The sequence below is a fragment of the Garra rufa genome, chromosome 25 (assembly GCF_049309525.1).
Source record: "Garra rufa chromosome 25, GarRuf1.0, whole genome shotgun sequence".
In the NCBI taxonomy this organism is placed as follows: Eukaryota; Metazoa; Chordata; class Actinopteri; order Cypriniformes; family Cyprinidae; genus Garra; species Garra rufa.
The window spans coordinates 22302609-22320329 of NC_133385.1; the positions used below are offsets into that span (position 1 = coordinate 22302609).

A 17721-nucleotide genomic window follows, 5' to 3' on the forward strand; every position below is an offset into this window, starting at 1 on the left:
GTGCTATTTTTGCACAAAATAAGTATTCTTGTGGCGTCATAACATTATGGTTGAACCACTGATGTCACATGGACTATTTTGTCTATGTCCTTACTACCTTTCTGGGCCTTGAACGTGTCAGTTGCATTGCTGTCTATGCAGGGTCTAAAACAGTCATTTCATCAAAAATATCTTAATTTGTGTTCCGAATATAAGCGAAGATCTTACTGGTTTGGAACGACATGAGGGTGAGCAATTATTTACATAGTTTTTATTTTTAGGTGAACTATCCCTTTAAGGTCCAAAGTAGTCGACGACATTTGAATATATAAAAATAGGGTATCTTTATCAGAGTCATAGCCCCATGGGCAGACCGCAGAAAACTACAAATAGAGATTAAGTTGAGAAGCAAAGATAGAGAGAAAGTGGGAGTATAAAAATGCAGAGAAAAAAGAGGGTAAAGAGCGAGAGATGTAATAGCCCCGCCCTCTTTCCAGCTTATATATGTATGAGGGAGCCCTTATCTGATAGACAGCTCTGCTCGACCAATCAGGTTGCACCGAACGCGCGAACGACAAGCAGCAATTTGCCTGTCCCCGGGGAGACTGGGTGGAGTGTGCGCGCACGAGCATGTGTGTATCATTAGGAGCGCGGCACAGACAGCTGGATGGATACGCGCTTCTCTGGTCCTCAGTCCGCGGTGCGCTCAGCATCTTTTCCAACACAACCGTATGGAGAGAGACTCCACATCCCTCACACGCTCAAATAAAGCTAAATTTCATTTGGATCTAGATCTCAATAAAACCCCGCAAATTCGGAGCTCAATCCCGCGACTGAGAGGAAAGGAATATATTATGCGTTTCAAACAAGGAATCTCATTCTCTCCGGTAAGCGCAGCTCTCTCACGCTCTCATGACTCATGTGCATCCTGTGTGATGGGGGATATTAATAGCGGGCCAATGCGGGGGTCTTAACGCCAAACGTACTGTATGCGCTCTGTGATTATTAAAATCACTTCTAAATATATATTTTATCTCTGTTTTAATCATTACCATATTTTTGATTAGAAAGCTCTGCGCATTTGCGTAGGAAATGTCGTAATCTCGCACAGAGACTCTACAGGTATCAAGGGGAGAAATAACTGTGAATCCAATAATGTGATGGAAGGAAATCATTGATTTATGATTCCTCAAGTTACTGAGTAGCTGAATACAATTATAAGGTTTATTCTGTCACCAGTTTGAGAGTGTAAAAATATAATTCAAAAAAGCTTAGTAAAAGTTATTAATACACATGAATGTTTCATGATCAAAATTAAGGACTTAGGCATTAGCTTTTAACCCAACTGTATTATTCATGCACATTCTGATCTGGATGTTACCTAAACGTTATTTTAACGTTAAAACCAATGTTTAGCATTATTTCTGGACAATAAGCTTTGTTCATGTACAATCAGCCCCCATAGAATTGTGTTCAAAATCTTGCTGTATCACTGTGTGTAAAATATGTGACTGTCACAAATGCTTTCAAGCCCTACAGTCAATTGAAACCAAAAATATTTTACACCGCACCTCATTTTAATAGACATAATTCTGCTTTAAAGCCTATGTTATTCTTCAACCTAAAATACAAAAATATGCCACCTACAACTAAATAAAGGTTATGTTTGCTTCTTGTGTAAGATGGTAAAAGAGGTTGTGATGCAGCAATATAAAACAAACTGGCTATGAACTTGAGTTCCCTCAGAATAGTTAATGTAGAATAGTTATGTAGTTTTGGAATAGGACACTTAGGGATCTTATAGTAGTACAGCATGTACATTTGGCTTCTCTTCTAGTATGTGGTTACAAAGTTTGTGTTTTTGGTTGGGAATAAAATGCAATAATACAGTTTAATCTGAGGCATGTATTTGGTCTAAGCACCACTGATTTATGATATTTGCTCCTGCCCTCATGTGTATGAACAAGGTGTAGATAGGAGCATAGAGATGAGAGAAAGAAATCAATAGGGACAATAGAAGAAAAAAAAATTGAACATGTCTTGAGACAGGGCTGAAGAATATGCGACAGAAATAGCTGATATATCTATAGGGATTCTGTCAGCAGTGCTGAAGCGTAATTAATTGCTGTCGTGCAGTGTGTTCGGCAGCAGTGCGGAGCAGGTGAGAGCTGTAGGACTATATAACACACACTCTCTGTCGGCGCCCGTGTCAGTGTAGTATCTTAGCTAATTATACTTCACACCAGGCGTTTGAAGTGACACCATGTAGTGCAATAGGAAACAATGCTGATATATTACAGCACACTGGGGAAAACACACTCATGTAGTCACGCTCATAACTCAGGAAGTAAACTTGGTTTTCTTGTACAGTTTGTGAAGAAAATAGAATCTAAGAATAGAATAGAACAAAACAAAGCGAACAGAACAGAACAGAACAGAATGAATTAAACAGAATGAAACAATAAAGTGCTGGGAAAAAACTGAACTGAATACATGAAACAGAAAAAAGCAGAAGACACAACAGCAGAAAATAAAATATAACACCAGTGAATAAACAGGATAAAAAAAAGCATAAAAGAATAGAACAGAATAGAGTATAGTGAAAACAGAATAAATATAACAGAGTAGGATAAACTAGAAAAAGCAAAATGGAGTGTAACAGAGTACAACAGAGTAGGGGTGGGCGGTACACCGGTGTCATAGTCAGCACCGGTGTGACATTGCGCCATGACATGGATTTTCTAATACAGTCAATACCGTAATAAATCAATTATGTGCCTTGAACGGCTGCATTTACATCAATAATAGCTAATTCTAAATAATAAGGCATTACATTTTCTTCAAACGTTCAGTTGTGGTCTGAATACCTGTCCTTATACTATATATCTTGTTGTAAATAAAAAAGTAAAACATATTCGTATCAGCTTTACAGGTAGGTAAAAGGGGAGTGGCCGTTAAACGACTGGTGAAACATCGTGAAGAAAGGTCGGGCCTGTAGCCTATACCAGGGGCGGAGTGGCAATCCCGGTCGGCCGGCCGAAGGATTTACACAGCGGATCACAAATTGAGCGGGCGCGAGGCGAACGCGACCGGCCTGAGCTTATTAGAATCATTGACGTTACTAAATTCTCTGTGAATAGCGGCCAAATACTCCCACATACTCCCCGCTAAACGTCCAACCAATATTTATATCAGTTGCATGTCCTTGCATGATGCTTGAAATTTCCATCCAATCACAAAGCTCTTTCTAGAATGCTCTTAGTTCTACAGTTCCTTACAGGCCCGGCTCCACGGCCACCCAATCAGAAGCTTGGCCCACCCGAGCCCCACACTACATAGCCGATCACAAAATTGGCACGATATTTAGTTGAGCTCCATATTTTTTTCTTATCGGCGCTCCCGTAAATATGAAGGGCATAGAAATCGCTTTTAACTGAGTGCTCGCGCTGTTTACTTTTACTTTTGATTTTGCGATAACGCACACTCTGTGTAAAGGGAGCAGCACATCTTATAATAGATATTTGTCAGTGAGTACAAGATTGCAGCAAATCCTCCAGTCTATTTTTGTCATCTCTCTTGACTTTCGACCCGTGATCATTCAAATCTAAAGGTCACTGTACCAGTGGCGCCACCCCACTGGCCATAATAAATTTTAGTAGCATCAGTTATGCATTTCATCAGGATTGTCAGCTTTATTTTTTTTAATATTTCCTTACTATTTCCCCCACACATTCATGGTTTTGCCGGTGCTTTGTGGCAAGCTTTAGGCTATTGCGTGCGCATGATCGCGCAACTCTTCAAACTGTGCTGAAGGCACGCTCGCTGCTGCCCTTCGGGCTCGGGCTGCACTCGTATTAAGCTCGTGTCTATTTTGATGAATATGCCGATTAAACATCTATGCTTTCTTGTTTATTTTTAAACATTTGAAATGAATTTGCACTCCAAACATGAGGCTACTTGCAGTTGAATTGCAAAGCGACTTTTTTTCTATTTCGCTCTGAACAGAGAATAGTAATACTTAAGTTTTAAAGCCTATAACTTTATATGCTACCAGAAATAACAGTAAAGCAAAAAAAATATATCGTCTTCAATTAGATTTAGGCATGCAAAAAAATTTTGTATTGTGCCACCCTAACATTTTTACTGGCCTTTTTCGGCCACCCTATGAAAAAAATCCTGGAGGCGCCACTGTATTGTACACTGAGTCCAATTTTCGGATGCGTTTTTTTTCACGTTTTCTCATATTCGCCATCCTTATCAAAATGCTTATTATGGACGATCCGATTTTTTTTTTATGACGGACGAAAGTTTCAGAGGCAGTGTGTAAACTCGATTAACATAACCTGTTTTTTTTGTAACGTGCAAAAATTTCGTACTCATGTGTGCAATGACATTAACTCCAGCAGCTCGTGTTGGATGCAGGGTTGCCAAGTCCGCGTTTTTCCCCACAGAATTGGTCTACTTTTAAACTGTTGTCATGGGTTGATTTCCCCCAGTTATTTAAAGGTTTTAAATATTGCAGAAATTAAATTTCAATAAAAAATAATTTTTGTTTTGTTGTACACTGTTAAGTAAGATCTTTAGGTTTTTTGCAAAATAAATATGTTGAGAATGCATAATACTCTCCCATGTCTCTTTTTGATAAGGATACCTACCATTTACTTATTATATTATAAAAATATTAACTTTATTCACATACTAAAGGGACAGGACAGGCTACTCCTCCCAAAATGTACCAAAAAAAAGTAATACCGTGATATTATACCGTCACCGTTCAGAAGATGAAAAATACCGTGATATTAATTTTAGGTCATATCGCCCACCCCTACAACAGAGCATGAGTTGGAACTGAATAGAACAGTATATATAGAAGAGTAGACTAGAAATACACTTAACGGACTAGAAAACACAATAGAACTGAATAATCTGAATTAGGAATTAGGACTGAGTACAGAATATATTGAAAACAATGGCCTAGAACTGAATAAAATATAGTAGAAAAATAGAGAACAGAATAGAAAACACACACACACACACACACACACACACACACACACACACACACACACACACACACACACACACACACACACACACACACACACACACAATAGAATAGAATAGAATAGAATAGGAATTTGACAAGAAGAGAATAGAACAAGTTATAAAAAGAACAGAAAAAAATGACTGAGCGAAATTAAAATAGAACACAATAGAAAAAACAGAATAGATAATGCATAATAGAACAGAAGACAATAAATGAGGAAAATCAGAATAGAGTAGAACAGAATATACTGAAAACAATGACCTACAACTGAACTGAAAAGAACAGAATATAGAACAGAATAGAATGAAAAACACAATAGAAATAAATGAAAATAAAACTGAATTAGGAAAATCAGAAAAGAGTACAACAGAATATTGACAATGAACTGAATAAAATATAGTAGAAAAAACAGAATCAAACATAACAGAATAAAAAAACACAATAGAACTGAATAAGAATAAAACTATTTGACAAGAAAATAGAATTTAGAGAACAGAATTTAGAAAAGAGCAGAAAATAATACTAGGATTGAGTAGAATAGAATTGTTCAAGTTCATCAATGATCTCTATGATGTTTTTCATGGCAGAACCAAATTAAAAATAGAACTGAGTAGAATTGAATAGAATACATACAACAGAACAGAAAAGAAAAAACTAAATTTTCCGAATCTCAGCCAGGTATATCCACAGCGTGATTACTAGTTTTACACATGAGTGGTGTTATACTGGAAAAGTCAACTTATAGAGATAATAAACTTTAATTCAAAGCCTGAAAGCGACAGAAAATTTGAGCTACAGAATCTGTAAGTGAATTAAAGCCAAAGCAGAAGGTGAAATGAAAAACAGCCTCTTTGTTCCGACAGCTAATATTTCTGCTATTGAAGTGGACCTGAAACCACGCAGGTGGACTCAAGTGGTCAAGGGCTAAACGTTGAATCCATTAACGTCACCGCCACAAGATCCCGCCGCTGCTGTGTTTTAAGTATTCTGCCCGCCACACACATTTTTCCCTCTTTTGCTTTCAGTCACAGCGCAGTATGAAACGAAACCTGAGCAGCCCCCTCAGATCCACTCGTCTCCCTAAACACAAACCAGAGGGGAAGGCGTTTCGCAGTCTGCGTTACGGCATCATAATGTGACAAAGTGTCACCTCCAATTCGTGATGTCCCCCCGCACACGCTTCACTAGGAGCGCTGCCCCGCTGCCGAAGTACGGCGAGATTTCTACTCATTCTAGGCTTGTGAATAAAACATAGCACAGCAGGGCCACTTTATGTGGTGTCTGTAGCATTAGACGAGTGGATGGAAAGGAGAGTGTGTCTGTGTGTGTCTGTGTGTGTTAGTTTCATGAGTACTTTCTCTAAAGGAGGCAAACCATAAATTTTTCAGGTAAAGTGGTTGCACTCTTGACTCTAGGAAAGGAGCGGTTGTCAACGAAAAGTTGTGATTAATGCAGACAGACAGAGGAACTGCTGTTGGTACTGTACAGACAAAACACACTACAAACTTCCACTGAAAACTTGCCTAGAAAAGCACTCGGTGCTAAACGCAAACAACATCCTTGACAGGTATCCCTTAGCCAATCAAAACATACTTCATGTTTAAAATAAGGTGCGATTTTGGAAATTGCACCATAGGAAGGGGAACCCAGCATGCATCACCTCACTTGTATGTATTGTTTTGGTATTTCCAACAGTACTTTGAGATTTGGCTTCTTTTAGAACTGTTTTTGTTGGTGATGGACAAATTAGCTGCTCATAATTTGTCAGTTAATGAAACTAATTAAGTCGAAATAAAATAAAACATAAATATTACATTACAAACTTACACTTTTGAAAAAATTTATGATGGATAGAAAAAGAACACAGTGTTAAATTAATACAAATAATTAAATTAATACTTTTTGATTAAGACACCGTGACCACAGTTCCAAGTTAAAATCAAGCCTCTTGACATACTGTTGTCTGCCAAGCAGACTGATACTCTTAGCGAAACATCCCAATGGAACACCACATGTCCAATCACATTAGACAAGCAGCAATAACTGTTGTATAAACCACAATTAAAGTGATAGCTCACCTAAAAAATTTAAATTACCCCGTGACTTACCGTCAAGCCATTTTAGGTGTATATGACTTTATTCTTTGTGACAAATACACTTGGAGATATTTAAAAAAAAATGTCTTGGCTCTTCCAAGCTTTATAATGGCAGTGAATGGGTGTTGAGATTTCGAAGTCCAATAAAGCGCATCCATCCATCATAATAAGTGCTCCACACAGCTCCAGTGTTTAAAAATGGCCTTCTAAAGTGAATCGATGCATTATAAAGGCCATAATTAAAACTTTATAAACTGTAATCTCTAGCATCGCTAACATGCGTTAAAAAACATGATATTATCAAATTACCATAATTTTAACGTTCCATTTAAAACATTTTGAAGTTAAAATAAATAGTTTGAAAAATAATACATTATTAATACATTAAAGTGTATCTGTGTACATCAGACCTTGCATGGAAGCCCATTTCCACCACTGAATAAAAAATAAAAAAGATCATTTTGACTTTTTATCTCACAATTCTGACTTTTTTTCTTGCAATTGCGAGTTTACATCTCGCAATTCTGACTTTTTTTTCTCAGAATTGCAACATAAGTTCTGACTTTTTTTCATATCTGTGACATGTAAACGCACAATTCCGAGTTATAAAGACAGAATTACTAGATATGAAGTCATATCATGCAATTCTGACTTTTCGCAATTATATCTCACACTTCTGAGAAAAAAAGGTCAGAATTGCGAGGTTCATGCAATTCTGAGAAAATAAAAGGTCAGAATTGTGAGATAAGTCACAATAACCTTTTTTTTATTCAGTAGCGGAAATGGCCTTCAATAGGGTTTTCATAGGGTGTCAGTTAAAAAATGACTATGCGAATGATGAGCAAAGTGTGGGATTATTTAAATGAGAAGAAAACTGAAAAGTTTTGTGTGAACAGTGTAATTGGCTTACAATAACTCTACTGGAGCGATGCGTAATCATATTCAATACAAGCACATTAGTTTAGAGGCGCATTCGTTTAGAGGCTGGCCAAAGCCAGCAAATGTCAATCACAGCATTCACTACAATCCTCCGCGCTGTCTTTTCATCTAAATTAAAACCCACTTCGGTGGTGGTGCGGGATGTCCAGGCGCTCTCTGAAACGCTATCGGTTTGCTTTTCGTTATCTCTGCATGTTTGAGACTTCAGGTTCTGCCGAGCACGTTTTTTTTTCAAGTGCAGGAATAATTGTTAATCGCCTCAGGTCCTGTCTTTCACCAGACAACTGATAATTTCACCAAACAAATAACGCATGGTCTGAGTAAGTAAAATTGCCATTGTTGTTTTTAGACGATATAGCCTACATGAGCTACATTTTTTAAAAGCTGTTGTAATGGCATTCCTTGATAAACGTTTCATTGTTTTTGACTTGTGTTTTAATATACTGGCTAACGTTATATGAAGATTAAGAATTCTGTCAGGCTATTGATTGATTTTCCATTGTTCTGCATTTCCCCAGCTGTTTTGAATAAATAAGCTATGCATTGGCTGACTTTGAGTGTATGCTCCTCTTTTTTTTTTCTTTTTACGACCGCCTAAAAGTAAACGATGATAACGTGAGGCAAGTGTAGTGCAAGCAGAATTCACTGAGGGATTTGGCAGTGCAATTCATAGATTAAGTATTTCAAATGTAGGCTATTAAATGCTACATGCAAGCACAGAGTTTTTTTTCTTACCATATTTTGGGGGTTTCTTGCTTTTAGATTATTCGACAAGTCGGATACAAAGCTTTCGTTTAAATGACTGTCAAAATTAGTCGTCGCGCACATCCATGTTAACGGTTTATAAAGTTTTAAATATGCATATTTTTCTTAAACAAGCGCATCAGTGCACTTCAGAAGGCCTTTATTAACCCCCTGGAGCCATGTGGAGTACTTTTTTATGATGGATGGATAACTGCCATTATAAAGCTTGGAAGAGCCAGGACATTTTTAATAAAACTCCGACAGTATTCGTCTTAAAAAAGAAAGTCATATACACCTAGGATGATTTGAGGGTGAGTAAATCATAGGGTAATTAAAATTTTTGGGTAAACTGACATACTGTACATCTGTGTACATACGTACCCAAATGCAAGTGAATTGAGCAAAAATAGTCTGCCCCTTTGACCCTTTCCAGCATTTAGCTATAGAAGCACTCTCTACTATTTCACATAATGAAGTGAGCACAACACTCATGAACTACAGCTAAGGGCTCTCTTAGTTAAGGAGGACACATACATGAACAAATCAAATTAGCGTGTGTGGGCATCTTTAGAGCAAAGCTCTTAACATAAAATAGACAGAAATGGGAAGGATGGAGAGAGCAAGCGAGATGTGTGTCCTTGTGTGTGTATACTTGTTCACACTCGTGTTCAGCTCAATGCATCCATGTTGTGCTTGTCATAGCAACAAAAAGCATGTTCTTGCAGATAATGGCAGTTTATTATATGTTAAATAAATCAGCTATTTAAGAAAAACAGCTGTTGAAGCTGATTTAAATCATGAGACATGAGATATATACAGTATATATGGGCCATTCTACAGAATTGGTGCAAACTGCTGTCCCACAACCAAAAAACACATTTAAAAAGCATTTAAGTATTTATTTAGATGATTACTAAGATCCTTCTATTATCTATTGAAACCCACAATAACATTTAAAATATCAGTAAGCTTAATATATATATATATAAAATCATAATTTATTGTGTACTTTCAATTGTTAGGAATTAACTGCACAATTACTAGAAATGTGTTCCTTGGATATTATACAATTTGCATACAGTACATACACATTTTTTGGAAAAACATTATTTTCAAGAAGTTTCTGTAATTCTGGAATTCTGTAGAATGGTCCATATATATATTTTGTTGAGCTGAAAAACTGTTTAATACATTGTAACATAAAAACAGTGATTATACTAATTGCAACACCTCTAATTCTCATACATCAGACGGTAAGCAGCTTCAGAAATAAGTTTACAACCTCATAATTTGTGCGGTCGTTGGGATGAATGGTGATCTTTGCACAATCCTGGCAAAAAAACAGACTACAGGACCAAACAGATGGCTATGCAAGGAGAAAGGCTCCCACCTGCTTGTGTTGACTCGCTGCCATAGTCGGACTAACATAAGCACACTGTCCTACAGGAGTTCTTTTGCAAACCTGCTCCTATAGTGATACTGACAGCTTCATCTAACACAGGCAGGCGGCTTTGTGCTTTCTGTCCTCAAGGTTGCAAGCCAATCATAATTTCAACATACAAACTCAGATCTAGCAAATATACACTGAGATTTTCTATGTACGCACTCAAATTTTTATAATTATATTAGAGCTGTCAATCGATATCATTGAACATAAACCTTATCACAAACCACACAGTCCACAGAAATCCATTTTGAAATCAAGTTATCAATCTGTCCAAGACAGACTAAGAGACTTGCTATATTTTTAAGACGCCCTGTCAATTTGATTAAAAACTGATTTATATTAAAGGATTAGTTCACTTCCTTCATGTCATCTCATGTCTTTCTTTCTTCAGTCAAAAAGAAATGAAAGTTTTTGAGGAAAACATTCCAGGATTTTTCTCCATATAGTGGACTTTAATGGGGATCAATGGTTTGAAAGTCAAAATTGCAGTTTTAATGCAGCTTCAAAGCATTGAAGTCTACTATATGAAGAAAAATCCTGGAATGTTTGCCTCAAAAACTTTAATTTCGACTGAAGAAAAAAAGACATTGTTAGATGAAATGGAGGTGAGTAAATTATCAGGACATTTTGATTCTGGAAGTGAAACAATCCTTTAAATGCAATTGAAAAACACATACCACATCAGTTTTCCATCACTATATAAAAGGTTAAAGAGCAACTTACTGGGTGAGGGACAACAACCACTCATGCCATTGCAAACAAACATTTCATGCACACTGTGCAATGCATTTCAAATATAGTGTTAGTCAACCGTACAATAGGTACAAAGCACAGAGTCTGAGTTCACAGGCAAATTTTAAAATGTCTTAATTAACTTCCTGTGCCCACTGGCAGCTGCCACTGAGAGACAAAATGCAGTGGTTATCGCTGAGCCCTTTGGGATAGCACTTCATTGTGAAATAATTGCCCCTCTGTGCATTCAACTGGCTGTAATGTCTATTTATGAGACAATAAAAACCAATGTTAGCAATGCCCTTACTATGCTTGAATAACACGTTCGAAAGAAATGCAAAACACAAATTAAATGTGTTATGTATGACTAGAGTTACAGTTAAATTGGCTTCCATATAAGTAAGTTATTATATTCAAAGCGCATCAAAGCATAAATTAAAGCATGTTACAACAGATATAAGTGTCTGGCCAGTCAATCACCAAATAAAGCTCATTATCTCACAATTACAAAATGATCTATGACAGAAATAAGATGGCACTGCATACTGATGGTCTTAAATGCACAACCCAGGCATGTAAGAGTAAAACATATGCTTCTGTCAACAGTTGGAATGGTTGTGATGTGTGCAGATTTTCTTAACACCTGCCCTCATGCAAATAAAACCTCCTTGACATTTGAATACATTGCAGGAGAAGTCCCATGAGGTGGGGAGGGTATAGGCATATGAGGTCAAACCAGCAATAATGTATTATTTGATGGCACAAAAAAGCAATAATACCTTCACTCATATGGTCTAAATATATCGTCATGCTCCTAAATGCCAATATGCCTCTTCTTGACACTAATGTGACAACGCATTCATTTCCTCTTTCTCCTGTCTCTTATTTTCCACAGATGGGAAGTGACGAGTGTGACTGATTGAACATAATAACGATGGCAGACAAGTGGTCCGTCCCCCACTGCTCACCCTGCAAATTTCCACTTTCCCTGGTTCCATTCCCCTAAGGATACGCTGACCTTCACATATGCAGCAGCCTGCATGACAACCCAAAGCAGGGTAAATTAAAAGGTTGCTGCTCTCCGGCAAGGACGACAACTTCTGGGGACTCGCCATCAGCAGAAATACACCCTGTTGTCATAACAAATGATTCTGTGTTTGTGAATTTAACGCCTCTAACACCAGACCCCATAAGGACCAATTACAAGCTGAAGAGAGGAGGTCCAAGATGAAAGATTTGCTGTTTGCAGTTTATTTGCTGGCAGGACTCGCGCTGACTAACTCAGTTCAGGCCTCCGAGTGGAGGGCTGCGTGCCTCAAGCTGTGCAAATGCGAAGTCCGACCCTGGTTCTCTCCCTCGTCCATGTATAATGAGGCTCCGACTGTGGACTGTAATGATCTAGGACTTCTGTCTCTGCCGGAGAGGCTGCCCTTAGACACTCAAGTACTTCTATCGCAAGCCAACAACATCGCAAAGATTGACAGTCCTTTGGACTATCTGGTAAACCTAACAGAGGTAGACCTTTCTCGAAACAACATTTCCTCGTTGAGTGATGTCTATCTAGGTCACCTTCCACAACTTCAGTCTTTGCACCTAGAGGAAAACTGGCTAAGCAGCCTTCAGGATAACTCCCTTGAACACTTCCCAAACTTACAGGAGCTCTATGTTAACCATAACCTTCTCTCCCTGATCAGCGCAGAGGCTTTCCAAGGGCTTAACAAGCTCTTGAGGCTCCATCTTAATTCGAACCAGCTGAGGGCCATAAGAACAGACTGGTTCCGGGATCTTTCTCAGCTGGAAATCTTGATGATAGGAGAGAATCCAATTGCCAAAATACAAGACATGAATTTCAAGCCCCTTATCAATCTCCGCAGTCTTGTGCTAACCAGAATGAACCTCACTGAAATCCCTGACAGTGCGCTGGTTGGACTCGATAAGCTGGAAAGCGTGTCATTCTATGATAATATGTTCCCAAAAGTACCTCAAGCTGCTCTCAGACAAGTGCGGAACCTCAAGTTTCTGGACCTTAACAAGAATCCCATTGAGAGGATCCAACGGGGTGACTTTGTGGACATGATCCACTTGAAAGAACTTGGCATTAACAGCATGCCGGAGTTAGTTTCCATTGACAGCTTCGCCGTGCACAACCTACCAGAGCTGACCAAAATCGAAGCGACGAACAACCCCAGACTTTCCTACATCCATCCGAACGCGTTCTCCAAACTCCCGAGGCTCGAGTCCTTGATGCTAAACAGTAACGCCCTCCGGGCCCTTCATCATGTCACGGTGGAATCCTTGCCTAACCTTCAGGAGGTGAGCATGCACTCCAACCCCATTTACTGTGACTGTGTCATCCGTTGGATCAATATGAACAAGACCAAGGTCCGCTTCATGGAACCAGATGCCCTTTTATGCGCCGGACCCTCCGAGTTTGAAGGTCGACTTGTCAGGCACGTGCACTTCCGTGAAATGGCGGATATCTGCCTGCCCCTAATATCTCCGGAGAGCCTTCCAGAGAATGTCAACGTGAGTGCCGGGCATTCGGTGTCTCTGCATTGCAGGGCATTTGCCGATCCTGAACCGGAGATCTACTGGGTTGCACCTTCTGGAGAGAAGATCTCGCTTCAAACAGTTTCCAAGAAGTATCACCTGCATCCTGAGGGAACGTTTGACATTTATGGCATCACCGAAAACGAGGCCGGGCAGTACACCTGCGTCGCCCACAATCTCATAGGTGCGGACATGAGATCTGTCTCGGTCGTAGTAAACGGGTACTTCCCCATCCCGGCAAATGAATCCCTGCATATCCAAGTCAAAGGGGCCGAGCCCCATTCGGTGAGGATTTCTTGGGTGTCCCCCAAGGGTAGTCTTGTGTCGAATATTAAGTGGTCGACCACATCAGAGCAGCACTCCTTGCAGTTCACTGCCCACGTGTTGTCAGATGTAAAAACATTCAACCTTACACACTTGCAGCCACTGACGCAGTATGAGGTATGCGTGGAAATTACGGACTTGCAAAGTAGACGTTTAAAAAACTGCATGAATGTCATTACCACTGAGGTTTTAATAGGAAAAACTGATGATGGTATCGATGACGGATTGATAATCAGCATCACCGCGTTGCTCCTGATCATGTCTGCGGTGGCCTGTTCGTTCATTTGCATGTTGCGCAAGAGTGATCACCTTTACAGGAAATTACGAAATCAGCCGTATGAGATATTACCCTCAAATGTTAAACCAGTCTGGGGGTCAAGGGCTAAAGCCAATGATTCAGAAACAGACTCCAAAAACTCCATTTGAGAGAAAAGACTCTGAGACTGGACTATGCGTCTCTAATAACTCTCTATCTGATGCCGACCACTGGATCATTCTGAAACAGATTCTGCGTGGTTTGTGGTCTAAGACGTTTCTTGCTAAATCTGACATTGATTGCCAAAAAGCCACTAATTGTTTAAATGTCACACTTCACTGGGGAGCATGAAGAGGATCGTTATTTCATGCAGGATCAAAGAACAGCACATGAAAGGTTGGGCCTGTCTATTTACACGGAGCGCAAAGCCTTAGTGGCCGAGTCTTTTTATTGTGGGCTTGTAGCAACACTACTTGTGCTGTGTCATTGGTAAAATAAACAGTGTCAAGTTTATGATGGACTACGCTTTGTAGAATAGATCATAACAGTACACATGTACAACACTTTGTGATAAAATACATTTATACAGAAAATGACAACTTGTTTTCATTGCGAGTGTTTTACAATGGCTTCATTTGACTAATTGCACTGTCAACTGAGAAGACATGAACGTGTAAGAAATGCTCAAGTCACAGTTACATGAAGTGTACAGGTATGTGGCAAAAATCGTGTTTTTTAACCAAAGTCTGATAATGTAATCAGAAACACAATATCAGAGGCTAGCCCGAAAAAATTGGATGTGCCTGGGGAGTTGAAATATGAGAAAATAGTGGAAAATGAGAAGGTGGGGTTTGGGGGAAGAAAAAATTCACAGAACTCATTGACTTTAAGTCACATTATCTTCTCTTTCATTAAAAATCCAATAGGAATTCCAACGCTAAACTCCCACAGGTGATGAATTGCCGTCACCGAACGAATGATGTGGGGGATCTATCAGACTTGCTTGGTCATATATCACAAGAGGTTTTAGCACCCAACACGGGGGCTTTTAGAGTTGGGCCATTTGTCACCTACACAGGAGCTAAATTATGCGCCATTATAGCAGTAGGTACCGAATAGGTCAGCAGGAATGTGCTGCATCTGGTCTCTCTATTTCACAGTGAGACTGGTGAGACGTGGCGGGCATTATGGACACAGAAACAGCTGCGGTTCACAATGAGAGGGCAAGCAATGAGTCAAAAAAAAAACAAAAAAAAAACACAAAGGTTAAGGAAAAGACACCCAACCTAAACTACTGACCTCATAAGGTTTTGGCAAATGTTATAATATTTCTTTGTCATGTTAAATACAAAAATGATTGAAACCATTTTTACTATTATTAAGAATATTTAAAATAATTAAAAAATATATTAGAATGGTTTTAGAGAGTATACATTATTTGTCAAGCCACAATTAAAACATTAACAAAAACAAAATATTAAACATTATTTTTTTTTAAATAAATGTAAAGACTGTTTTAAATTGTACAAATTGTCAAACTACAGAAAAAAAACACAAAAACAAAATGTTAGCAAAATAATACTTAAATATTTCAACTACAATTAATATTCAACATATTTTAGACTGTACAAATAGTCAAACTACAGTTAAAAACTCATGAGCAAAATCAAAATGTTAAATAGAAAAATAATATTTCAATATTTCAACTATAATTTAGAAATTTTAAATAGTTAAAAATATATTAACACAACCAATATTTCAGTCAAATTTGTCAAACTACAGTTGAAAACACATGAACAAAACTGAAATATTAAAAAGTAAAATAATACTAATATATTTTAACTATAGTTAAATTTTTTTTTAATATTTTAAGAAAATATTAAAACTGTTTCAGACTATACAAATGGTCAAACTACAGTTAAAACACAAAAACAAATCCAAAATATCAAATAGTAAAAATAATTATAATAATTATATTATAACTATTATTAAAAATATATTTTAAATATAAAAAAAAATATTAGAAAGTTTCAGATTGTATTACGTTATTTGTCAAGCCCCAGTTAAAACATGAACAAAAATCAAATATTAAAAAGTAAAAATAATGCAAAAAAGTTGGACTACAATTAAAAATATGCAAAATATTTTAAGAAAATATTAAAACGGTTTCAGACTGTACAAACTGTCAAACTAAAGTTAAAAACATACAAACACACCAAAATATTAAACAGTAAAATAATACTAAAATATTCAAACTATAATTAAGAATATGTCAAATATCAGTACATTATGTATCGAACCCAAGTTAAAAAGACGTGAACAAAATCGGAAATATTACATAGTAAAACAACATTGAAATATTTTAACTATAATTAAGTCAATCAACATATTTTAAGAAAACATGTTTCAGATTGTCAAACCCGTTTCAAAACACACTAAACAAAAAACATAGAATAGACATAATCTACATAATAACTAGACATAAAAGGCACTTGTCTGACACACACAAAAAAAAAACACATTTTGAGATGCAAAGTTCCATTCAATATCAGATGTGGGACATTCTTACTTTATATCTCCAACTTAAAGGCACTTCATGTTTGATGTTTGGAAGATGACAAAATAATCAGTAAAATCGAAACTCTGGATAAATGACCATATGAAATGACAGAGGGTGGTAGAGAGCACCTCCTGCTGGTTGAAATAATAAGAGGGCAACATGAGTCTCATTTAATCAGCCATAACTTTCATCAAGAACAAGGACACTACAGACTAGCATTTGGCCCATCAAGAAAATCAATTCACTCTCCATTAATTTCCAACCACATAACGTCGCAATTAATATAAGGTATATGACACGCTGTGTGTGTACAGGAAAACGAATTACATCTTAATTACGTGATGTGCTCAGCAACTGAGAAAATGAGCAAATGGGCTAGTTCTTCAGGAACATTAGTTCAATTAATCTTGATTATCTCACCTATCACAGTCTTTATGTCCTTCTTTCCATACGGTCACGCCATGATCACGCCACCGAAAATATATTTATTAATTGGTTAAAACGGTGAACTTGATACATCAATTTCAAGCTCCGACTGTTTTGATTACTATGCATTTCTATTACAAGGCTTTTGTTATGGGTTTTGTGTCATAGCATCAAGTTAACACCAACACCCAAAGACAATGAAAGTTAAAGTGTTAGCTCACCCAAAAATGAATATTCTGTCATTAGTTACTCACCCTCATGTCGTTCCAAACCTTTATGACTTTCTTTCTTTTGTGAATGGTATGTGAGAAAGTTAACTACACCATTTTGATTACCACTGACTTCCATTTTATGAAGGGAAAAAAACACTGTGCAAATACTTAAAATATACAACATACTAATATAAAAACCAAGGCAAATTTCTTTATTTAAGAGTTTAAGTACAATTATATATATGTGACCCTGGACCACAAAACCAGTCATAAGGTTAAATTTTACAAAACTGAGATATGTACATCATATGAAAGCTCAATAAATACGCTTTATTGATATATGGTTTGTTAGGATAGGATAATATTTGTCTGAGATACATCTATTTGAAAATCTGGAATCTGAGGGTGC

General features: G+C 37.5%; 1 protein-coding gene across 1 annotated transcript; it reads left to right on the forward strand.

Moving 5' to 3' along the window:
* The first annotated feature begins 614 nt into the window (after window positions 1–614).
* Window positions 615–14713, forward strand: LOC141301693 (leucine-rich repeat neuronal protein 3-like). Its single transcript, XM_073831883.1, has 2 exons — window positions 615–866; window positions 11880–14713. The coding sequence occupies exon 2, from the start codon at window positions 12212–12214 to the stop codon at window positions 14282–14284; it is 2073 nt and encodes a 690-aa protein (XP_073687984.1). The 5' UTR covers window positions 615–866; window positions 11880–12211; the 3' UTR covers window positions 14285–14713.
* Window positions 14714–17721: the final 3008 nt, after the last annotated feature.

Coding starts and splice junctions, on each gene's coding strand:
- LOC141301693 (XM_073831883.1), top strand. CDS start 12,212: ATGAAAGATTTGCTGTTTGCAGTTTATTTGCTGGCAGGACTCGCGCTG.